At 43.0% G+C, this 11,101-nt stretch overlaps 1 protein-coding gene across 1 annotated transcript; it reads right to left on the bottom strand.

Annotated features, from left to right (window-relative positions):
* Positions 1-509: 509 nt before the first annotated feature.
* On the bottom strand, positions 510-10,919 carry fpgs (folylpolyglutamate synthase). The gene is made up of 15 exons (XM_041059651.1): positions 10,770-10,919; positions 9,045-9,173; positions 8,838-8,891; positions 8,645-8,709; positions 7,848-7,962; positions 7,026-7,103; positions 6,774-6,835; positions 5,840-5,942; positions 5,223-5,300; positions 4,944-5,091; positions 4,541-4,624; positions 4,184-4,334; positions 3,971-4,046; positions 3,717-3,783; positions 510-2,725 (listed from the first exon to the last, which is right to left on the bottom strand). Exons 1-15 carry the CDS (start codon positions 10,917-10,919, stop codon positions 2,349-2,351), a joined length of 1,737 nt encoding a protein of 578 aa, XP_040915585.1. The 3' UTR covers positions 510-2,348.
* Between the last annotated feature and the right edge of the window lie 182 nt (positions 10,920-11,101).

The following is an 11,101-nucleotide window of genomic DNA, read 5'->3' as shown; positions in this document are numbered from 1 at the left end:
GAGCTGAACTACAAAACAACAATATCTCCTGACAGGTTAAAACCAGGGCACAGACAGTATCAAAATTTTTTACAGTGAGCCCTCTGTGTGCAGCCACACCCTTCCTTGCTTTGATGACAGAGCAAAATAGAACTGCTGGCATTCAATGCAATTATTTGACTCACCCTGCAGGAGAGCAGCCAGCCTCTGTTTAAAGCTCTGACACTGTGTACAGAGAAGAAATAAGACGACAGAGAACATGTTTGATCATTTATGGTGTATTTAGTCTCCGCTTGTTTGTTTTCTCTAATCAGTAAACATGCTTATGTGTTGGTGTTTACATCATCCACAGTGTACAGACTGGAACACTTTATGCACCAGAGAGGAAGAGAAGCTGCGCACAAGTAAAATGATGATCATCGCGGTTGCAAATCTTTTGTTGTCTCTTGGCTGCTTGCTGATGTAAACATGTTGTTTCCTTTCCAGTTGCTGTGGTTACCAGCAGTGTGTTTTTTTGCTGCTCTGTCTCTACCACCCCCCCCCCCCCCCCGCGCTGCAGCATGTGGAGTGGGGCGGGGTCAGATTTAGGCGGGGGCGGGGGGCTGGACATTTTAATGAGACAAACAGCTCCATCTGCTGAACCACAGCAACAAGTACAACTGCAAATCTGTTCTGTCTTTGAAGGAACAAGCACCAAACACTGTCCATGAAAGCTTCCACCTCTCCCTGTGTGTTTTAGTTGGTCTGTATATATTGGCGTTGGATGCACCTCTGAAGGTGGTGGAGCTAATGACTGAGCTAAGATCCTTAGCTGGGACTCCCAGACACAGACTGACAAACTGGTAATGGCTAACCAAGCTGACATAGCAGTGGTGGACAAACAGCAGAAGAAGGACGTAGTGATAGATGTAGTAATCCCAAGTGATGGCAACATCAGCAAGAAGGAACATATATGCATGTTGTCTGTTCACATGCCACATAAAACCACATTTGTGGTTTTAACCTTGATGTTTTATGTTTCTCTTTTCACATGGCTCATCAGCCAATGTCTCTCTGCAAGTCTTACAGAAGCAGAATGGACAGAGATCTGTCTCCAGGTAGTGTCAAAACTCTACAAATATGTCTAAAACATGCTCTATTAGAGTCTAAGGTCTGCTTGTCTGTGGTGAGCACAAGGATTTATACACATACACACACACACACACAAAATAAAATAACAGTGAACGAATTAAATCTTCAAAATTTTTCAAAATTTCCATATATACACATTTTTTTAATTGACTGTGAGCACTGCTTACAATGGTATGTTCGATTTAAGTGCTTTTTAGTTCTTGAAGGGGAAAAAAAAAAAGTCAGTGTAGTTTATTTTATACTGGAAGTGAATTAAAAAAAAAAAAAAGAGAGGTCAGAGGGTGAAGGGATGTGGCTGAACCACCTGAGAAGAAGAGGACCTCCGTCAGGTCTGCTTCACTAGATGGATTGCCATGACAACACTAAGACTCAGATGAAGGTTACAATGTCTTTCACCATTATACGTACATACAATTACCACATGTATCATGGTTAATATAGATAATATAGATTTAAATTAAGGACAAATTAAATATAATTCCAGTGTAAAATACGTGACACTAACTCGGATTGTCAGTTACATGAATTCACCTGATGCCAGCAGTAGTGTTAGAATATTCAAACATGTACAACGCAGAAATAACGAGGCCATGTGGATGACGCACACTATCAAAGAGTGACAAAATAAAAGAAGCTGTGCAAACTGGTTTTCATTTAAAATTACAACAACAAAAAAAAACAGAGTGAAAGGTAAGAGTCAAGTGTTTCACACATATGTAAAAAAAAAAAAAAAAAAAAAAAAAATTTCCTTGTAGCACTTTCTGGTGGCCATTAAACTGCCATGTTTGCATAAATGTATTATCATGTAAAAGTAAAAACCATTGTACCACTTCAGTTCATCCAGGTGGCATCACTGAAGAACACACACACACATGTACATGAATGTACCCTCTGCAGTTCATTGTAAACACATCTGGCTTTCATGTAAGACTTAAAGATGTGGGCTCCACACGTTTGTGTGGTCACCTTTAAGGCTCTGTGTGAAGCTGAGGCTTGCTTTGAAGCCCAGAGCTGCCTTGGTCCAAACTGGCTGACTCTTGGCGTCATCTGCTGTAGAGAAGCTACCAAGACTACAACGATTCCTGGGTGCAGCTAATTCAGTTTTTCCATATAAAGGCATTCAGGTAAACATATAAAATAAAAAAAGCTGGCACTACAAAACCCCTCATCTATACAGACAGAAATGATCTTTTTAGCAGAGCACCCATTTATTATTCAAACTGTCTAAATGATCCCAGTTACTTAGAGGAAGTTGGGTCGAGGTGTTTGAGTACTCCTCCCACCAGGTGGAGGCTCCCGGTGATGAGGACGTGGATCTCGGCTGCGTCGCAGAGTGGAGCAGCTTTGGCCATGATGCTGGGTTTAACCGCTAAGCCGGTCTTGGCTGGGTCTGCCAGCACTGAATCCCTGCCCTGGGTAATCCACTGCAAGGAGCTGAGGATGCAGGGGAAGACCAGGGTCTCTGCTTTCTTTTCAGGGACCAGGGGAAGGCTGTCCTCGATCAGCAGCTGCAAACCTTCGTGACCCCCCTTGCTGTGAAGAAGACGCCAACTCTTCTCGTTGTCCAAGCAGCGAGTCAACATGTTCTCCACCGAGACGTTAAAGTTCTGCTGGTCTGAGAGAGGAGGGAATGACAGGACGACAGGTTAAGAGCCAAAGGTTTGTGTTTTTTTTTTCTTAACACAAAAACAATTAAACATCTCAACCTGGAATAGTGTTACAAACACCTGAGTGGTTCAAAAACACTTACATATTTATTAAAAAACTGAAGTATCACACTGACATAAGTATTCAGACACTTTGCTATGTCACTTGAAATGACTACTTCCTGTTACCGTTGGAGTCTCTGGGCGTCAGAACGCCCATTCGACACTCACACCCAGTGAGTCCAAATTATTTTAAAGCTTAGTGAGCATCAGAACTAGACTCATGAGCACGAGGGATATCCATCTTCTCGTCCTGCTCTCAGAAATAAAAACAGACGTGCGTATTTCTGGTGGAACTATTCCTTTACAGTGGTTTCAGAAAATATTCAAACCCTTTCACTTTGCAGTGCTGAATCTGCACTTGAGAACCCATATGACATAGTGACATTTTTGCCAATTTATTAGGAATCATGTATGTATTATGATTTGGAGCTATATAAATAAATCTGAACTGAAAACCTGCTCGAGAGTCCACTGGACCTGAGACTGGTGTGATGGTTCATCTTTCAGCGAGACAATGACCTGAAGCATACAGCCAAGGAAACGTTTCAGGACAAGTCTCTGACTGTCCCTGAGTGGCCCAGCCAAAGTCCAGACTTAAACCCCATAGAACATCTGTAGAGAATCGTTCACAGATGCTTCCCAACCAATCTGATCTGCCTGGAAGAATGAGAAGAACCGCCCAAATCCAGACTGGAAGCTGCAACTGCTGTTGAAGGGGACTCCACAAAGTACTGAAGAAAAGGTTCTGAATACTTTTGGATATGAGAGGTTTCAAGTTTTCATTTTTTACTAAATTGTCAAAAATACGTTTCACTTTGTTATTATGGGTTACTGAGTGTAAACTGATGGGGGAAGTTCACTGTGAACAGCTAAAAACAACAGGCGGAGCGATCTCACCTGCATTACAGGAGGCGATGGCTTCAGTGATGTTTGGGCAGAACACAGCAAAGTCAAAATGACACGGCTGAATAGAAACACAAGATGCAACAAGCATTTCAAATGAGCTATTTTCCAAACAGCAACATTTATCAACAACAACTTACAGTGTAGGAATAACACTGAAGATCAACCCTCCAGTGATCATAGACAATCTGCTGATTAAAATGAAATTAGCTCAAATAAACCAAATGCCGGGAAGCATTTGAACTCACCACCAGCAGTTTTAGCATGGCTGCTGAATCTCTCTCCCCTGTGGCATTGAACAGAAGAACTCTGGCCACGGGGCCACTACAACACAAACACAGGTCAGAAAATGTCTGTAAGTATTAGCATATTAGCATTAGCAGAGAATAGTGCTCAATCTATTGAACCTGTATTAAGTGGATTGATGGGTATAGGTGGTGTGATGAGGGAGAGACATTCACCTTGCGCTCCTTTCATGCTGCGCTGCAATCTCTCTGAACCAGTGTACACAGGCCTGCATGCTGCGCATGGTGTGAGCCCCATCCAGGAAGTAGGTGACTGCTCCGTGTTTCAGAGTCTGATTCCTTCCAGGCCACTCCGTGTCCGCCAGCCCTGAGAGCAAACAGAAACAGAACAGGAACATTTCTCCAGAGATAAAGTATGTGATCTGAGTTTCATCTACGTACAGTAAGTACAGACAAGCAACAATGCGCTGAAGCGAATAACACACAGAGAAACAGATGATTTGCTGTGTCTGTGTCTCTGACAGGAACAGCCAAAAGCAGAAGTAGAAGAAGAAGAAGAAGATGAAGACTCACCTTTCACCATGATGGGGCTGGGCTTGAAGGAAGTGGCCTGGAGTACACCTGTGTTCTCAGCACTGGTGGGAGGAAAGTTCTTATCTGTCGAGAGAAAAACAGGTTGTAGTGAAAACTAGAGACATGGCATGCATGACATCTGTCCTCTTCCATCTGTTGACGTGATGGATTTTTGTCAAGAATCTCCTCAACAACATAACGTAGCTTATGGACAAAGCTTTGTGTTTTATTAAAACTGATTTTATTTTCTATATACATTCATAAAGAGTGCCCGTACGACAGTGGAAGAACATGTGCATTCCATTAGGTACAAATTGCACAGGGGGGGGGGGGGTTGGACCCTATTCATACCTGCCTAGCAGGTCTAGTTGGATTTGTTACTTTGTCGTTGACACAGTCTCACCTAATAGACATCTTTTCTGCAGCCAAGTGTGACTCAGCTGGAGGGCCAGGGAGGCATTAGAGTGCTGGTGCAACCCCGCCAGGCCCAGATGCAAAGGTCCACAGTCCGTCTGATAGTCCTCCAGCTCTGGACACACCCACAGAGGGCACTATAACAATAACAACAGGTTACAACTGAGAAGCACTGGGTTAGACTGTGCTGAATACAACTAAGCACCAAGAGGAGACATTTCAAACAGACTGACTGAAAGAAGCTGTACTAGTTAGAGCGCTCACTTACTGCTGTCTCTTTGACCCTGTCCTTGAGCACTGCCATGGCATTTTCTGGTTGTCTGGCTGTGAAGGCAGGAACCCCCGGCTGTAAAAAAAACACATGTACATGATTAAACCGTCAGCCGTATAAGCTATGATGGTGCCAGGTGTCTGTGGAGGTCTGTCCACAGTGTCCACAGTTTATGAGTTGTTCTCAAACTCGATTCCAACAGACTTGATGGTCAGAGAAATTTTGCCTTGGAGGTGAGGTATGCTGGTTTCTAAAGAGTGAACTAACATGAATTGAACTTCTCAAGACTATTATCTGCATCTGTTACTTAGCAACCAGACTCGATAGATAGATAGATAGATAGATAGATAGATAGATAAATAAATAAATCAGTGGATGGAGTTTATTCTGCTTTCAACATGTCATTATTCAGCCCAAACTCCTGGCTACAACTCAAAAACTCCAACTGCACTTTTTACCCATCTCCATGACAACAGAGCAAACTCCATCTGCTGATGAAAACTGTAGTATGAAGCTGAAAGTACCAAAAGGTTAGTGAGTCATTTTTGTCATATTACTTCCGACATTTAGTCCAATCACACAACACTTTTCTGATGTGAACGGTGCCAACGCACCTTAAAGATGCCTCCTTTCTGCCATGCGATCTTTTCAATGGTGTCTCCAAGAATTTGAGTGTGGTCTATACCCAGAGAGGAGATGCCACACACCCACGGCCTCCTGTTGAGACACAACCACAGAGGGAATAAATACTGCGTAAATACTGCGTAACGTTTTATTACGACAATTACAATCTAAGACTCTGGCTTCACTGAGCCTAACACTGGCCGTCCTGTATCACCTCTACTACAACCCTGGTTATCCACTGGTTCAGTTAACTCTGGGTTAATGCACCCGGCCACAAGTGCATTCATGTGAAAGAGGCTGAGTGTTAACAACAAGCACCATTGTCAGAACCATGGATAAAGTACTTAATATGAAATGAGAAGAAACAGTGATACCTGCAGGTAAATTCAGTTATCAACATGCAAAGCTGATATTCACCAAAGGTGAAATGTGAACATGATCACATGACTAGAATAGAAAAGAACCACCAGAAATAATTGATAAAGTCAGACTGAGGATTTACTGTGAACGAGGAATTATTAAGTTATGAACATGTGATAAAGATAAAAAAAAAAAAAGAAAAAAAAAAGTTCATGTCAGATGGTTTCTGCTGCCAAATCAGAGACTTACTCGGACTCAAACGTTCATTTAGAATCGTACGTGGATTTTTACTAATGACAGAGGGTTTTCGTTTCAATGAACAATTCTTAGCTGCAGTGACGGAATCAGAGTAAAAGCATCAACACGGTCAGGAATTCTGTCGCCACAAAGAATCTTTGTTCAGTTAAAATGAAGCTATAATATTTATCATGTAGTTATTTCATGATAAACTTGCCTCTGTTTGTTTAAAAACCAGAGGGAGCACAAAACCTTAAACAGCAAAACCATTCGAACTCATCTATAAAAAACATCTGATGCTCTTTATTATTTCTTTATTCATCTTACCTTATAATATTAGTGCAGTCATACGCTCCACCAATTCCAACTTCAATTACAGCCAGATCCACCTGAACAAAGAACAGCGATGTCTTAATTCAAGGTTGAGTAATTTAAAATAATACAACTGATCCAGAGCAAGACACGTGAAACACAACAGACCAGACCGCTGTGACATTTTCTGAGGACATCCATGCTGCCTATGGTATGAGAAACATTTAGTGGCTGCGAATAAAGACAGCAAGCAAGCTGCTTGCGTACCTTCTCCTTAAGAAACACGTGGAAGGCCAAAATAGTGAGGAAACGGAAGTATGCCGGCATCGTCCCTCCGTGGGCATCCTGAGGAGGTCAAAGACAAGGACAAAACCACTGCGTCAGTGTCTACTAAGTTTCGTTGCAATAATATACATCAGTAAACGGGTGTGACAGGACACCCCATGTAGGCCATGAGACCACCGTGGCCACCACATTATCGCAGCACTTTTATTTCTTGTACATACTTACCCATACACATACAGTATATTAAAGTTCCTATGTGTGGGATATTTCTGACTAAAGCAGCTTTCAAATTATTTAGATGGTATGTAGTTTGGTCTTCCACAGCAGCATATGCTAAAACATTTCTATCAAGATTCTTTGTCTTCGTCTCAGAGCGGCGTGACTTCTCCATGTCCCACAGTGAGTGTTAAAGAATCAGCCTGTCCAAAATATTTAACTTGGAGCTGAATGGTACACTGAATAGTAGTAATGTGACCAAAGTACACTGTCACATGAGGGTCACGCTCCTTCTGACATGAAGGGTCTCATTTGGCCCTGGAATCAATTACAGCCTGTGACACGGATCACACACACAGCCGAGGCTGAAGTTCTGCTCAGGCTGAGAACGCAAGCGGGATACACATAATACCACAGGAAAAACACTGATTGGAATATCTGCTGTGACTTTTAGATGATTAAAGGTTATACTCTCTTGAGTAATCTCCCTGAGTGAAGTGAATGAGAAACCAGGGGTAGTTTCTTTCCAGTCAGTCCAGTAGTCCACTAGATTTAAACTGGGAAAGGGGCCTCGTTTACAGGACCTACCTTGGTTTCATCCAGCCGTCCGTAAACCTGCCAGAAGTATTTAGTGAAGAGCTCTTTTCCAATGGGCTGTCCATTGATTCGAATCCTCTCCCTGACTTGTACCAAGTGGGGGGAACTGCAACCAAGAAGGAAAATCAAATAAAACTTTAATTAAATAAATAATTACCATGCTAAAGCACAGAAATATAAATGTTAACCATGACATTTGCTTGCAGGTCTGTGAAATAGATCTGTACCAAGCCACGAAGGATGTCTCACAACTAGAGAGGCCACATTCATGATATAAACAAATGTACGTAATGACACACGACATTAAAACAGCATATAATTCGAAATAAACTGACTGAGAGTAGATGGAGCTTAGATTTAGTATCATATTTTGCTCCCAGAACAGTGATGGAAACAGCAGTGGAAACAAATACACAAACCCCGAGACACTGGGTGCACACCAAACCCAACCAGCACAGTGCTGCTTTGTGCCCTGCATACCACTACATAACAAGAATGGCAAGAGGTACAGCCAAATGGAGTGCGGCCAAAGACCACACCTGAAGTTCCAGGTCATTAGTTCCTGAAGAGGAAGAAACTGTCTTAAGTTTGTCCAAGTTCTTCTTCAGCTGTGACTGAGTCCCTGAGGGACAGAGGAGGGTCTTATGATTGGTCAGTTATGTAGTTACAGACTGCAGTAGTCTACTATTTTTATGGTCTGACAAAGCAACTGTGTCTCTGCTTTTTTTTTTCAGTCCCATCCTTCACTGTCAAATCATGTTAATATTATTCACTCACGGTAGTTTTACCTGTAAAATCCTGTGCGGAATCCGTAACTTCTCAAAATCTGCTCAGTGAAAGCACACGTTGACCCCTGAAAGGAAAACACGGACACGTAAGAGGCCAAGCTCGGACAGCTGTTCTGGTCACAGCAGTCTGAGGCTCCTTTAGTGAATTAACGCATGTTTGAAAACATGTGTGCATGTCCTTCAGTCAGCTCACCTTGCCCTTTGTTCCCGTCACATGAATAATATTGAGATGGTCTAGTTCCTCCACCTTTGAAACACAACACACACATGTAGATAAGAAATAGTAAGAGTAAGCAAATAAGAACTCTATCACATCAGACAACAATAACACTTTGTAATCCTTGAGGTTATTTGACAAACATGCCCCCGTGTGCTTTGTGAGCTGGTACAATTGACTCACTGTGAGGCCGGCTCGCTCCAAGAAGCCCTTCATAGCCTGGAGCTGCAACTGAGGGTGGCTCCGCTCTCGTCGTACCTGCTCCAGAGCGCTGGCATTGGTCTGCAGGGTGTTCAGAGTGTAAATGGCATCCTGTGGCAAGAGCAAAAGAGTGACATGTTTATAACCACAGCGTGCCTGGAAAACAAAGCACCGGTTCAGTTAAGTCCCTGCTTTTTAAAATAAGATGGCAAATGTTCAGGAAACTACTACTAGGGGATGTTCTGTTAACGGCACAAGTGCAGGTCTGAGGATTGTTCTCTGAACCGAGAAGAAATATTCCCAGAGGGTTGAGGTTATTGTCTGTGATGTCCTGACGCTACTGTTACGGTTTACTAGCTCATACCCCAAAATACATATGGCACCATACACTTTGGACTGTGTGACAACTGTCTATTGCTGTAGCAGAAGGATTCCCTGTAACTGTCTTTAGTTCCTCTCAGGTGGTCGGCAGCTAAAGCACAATCCCAACTAGGCTCCTTTAGGAAAGTTTACCCTTAGTTAGCACTTCTTTCGGGATATGATCAATCTGTCTTTATCAACAGCCTTTGCACCACAGTCCTTTAAAGTAACTCCAGACCTGGATCTAATCTACGTTTTCTCTCAAAGGTCCCGGAAGACAGCAGTCTCCCATCAGCTGTGTGACTTTCTACAGCACAGCAGTTTTATTTGAGGGACTGGATTGAGAGGGAATCACAGCACAGAGACAGCACTGCTCCTAATTGCATTGGTCGCACAACTTTCCATGAACATAACATTGTTCATAATGTATATAATGATGAATATTTTGGGCTATTGAAATGATCATCATCAATGTGTGTGCACTGCTGCTGAGATAAACAAAATGCCAAATGTATTCCTTCATTTGGTACAGTTCTTTTCATTTTGCATGCTATGTGACATCTCAAGCCCCAAATTAAGAGTTTAGCATTTTGCATTGAGTTTGCACACTGAAACTGTGAAACATGAAACAAACACAGGTCACACAGTAACAAGGTGAAATATTTAGATAACATGCAATGCAAAAACTGGGCAGAAGAGGTAGGAACATATGACAATTACATAAATAATGATATATAATTGAGATATTAGCTATAATCTTGATTTATGATATAAATAATAACACACAATGGTGTGTTAACCTCCAGGGAACCTTTAAGGAACATACCCTGGAGGTTACCTGTTTGCTGGAAGTTCTGTGGCTCAGACAGTCATGGACAGTAAGCAGTATCATCTTCACACAGATACAGTACATTCAGGTCTATTACAGACAAAGTGGCAGCATCAAAGTTTACACACGACGTGAAACAGGCCCGAGTCAAAACTTTCAAAGAAGACGTTTAGAGCACATGTTAGCACTTTCTGCACTTTGACGCTCAGCCAGTCAGTGAGCCATAACATCGAGTACAGCTGTCAGTCCGCTGTGAGCCCTGTTCACACCGCAACTTTTCACAACAGTCTCCCTGCAGACAGCAGCTAACTTGCCACTTTGCGGTCGCTCGGCTTGTCAACGCCAACTAAAGTGAATGTAGTCTCATGCGGTCAGCCATGTCAGCCATGTTTCTATCCATTTCAAAACGGTGCATTTACTCACAGCTGCGGTACAAACTTCACTCGCGCTGCTAGTGGCTCGTTAGCTTGTTAGCAGCCGGTGCAAAGACGGGCAGAAGAGACTGTGACACAGCTTACCTGGTACTCCATGCCTGGTATGTGAGGTGCTGTCTTGGTAGTGTAATATCTGACTGAAAGACCCGCCAACCCGCGCGCCCAGTCCTGCTCCCGGAGCCGCGAGGCAAACGCGGAACCCCTCTGCAACACGCGCCACATGCACACCATCATGGGGCGTTGAGTTGTCACAGGAAGCGGCAGCCAAATTAGGGAGGTTGCTTTCAGTGACGCAATGACGTCACGAGGACGTCCACCCCCGCCCCCCCAAACCAAAACAAGGACAGATTTTGCATAGGAAAGTGAAGACCTACTACATTAACTACTCATGCTAAAAAGAAGTAAATACAATGGGA

This window comes from Toxotes jaculatrix, chromosome 16, assembly GCF_017976425.1.
Source record: "Toxotes jaculatrix isolate fToxJac2 chromosome 16, fToxJac2.pri, whole genome shotgun sequence".
In the NCBI taxonomy this organism is placed as follows: domain Eukaryota; kingdom Metazoa; phylum Chordata; class Actinopteri; family Toxotidae; genus Toxotes; species Toxotes jaculatrix.
This window is presented reverse-complemented; position numbering and strand designations above follow the sequence as displayed.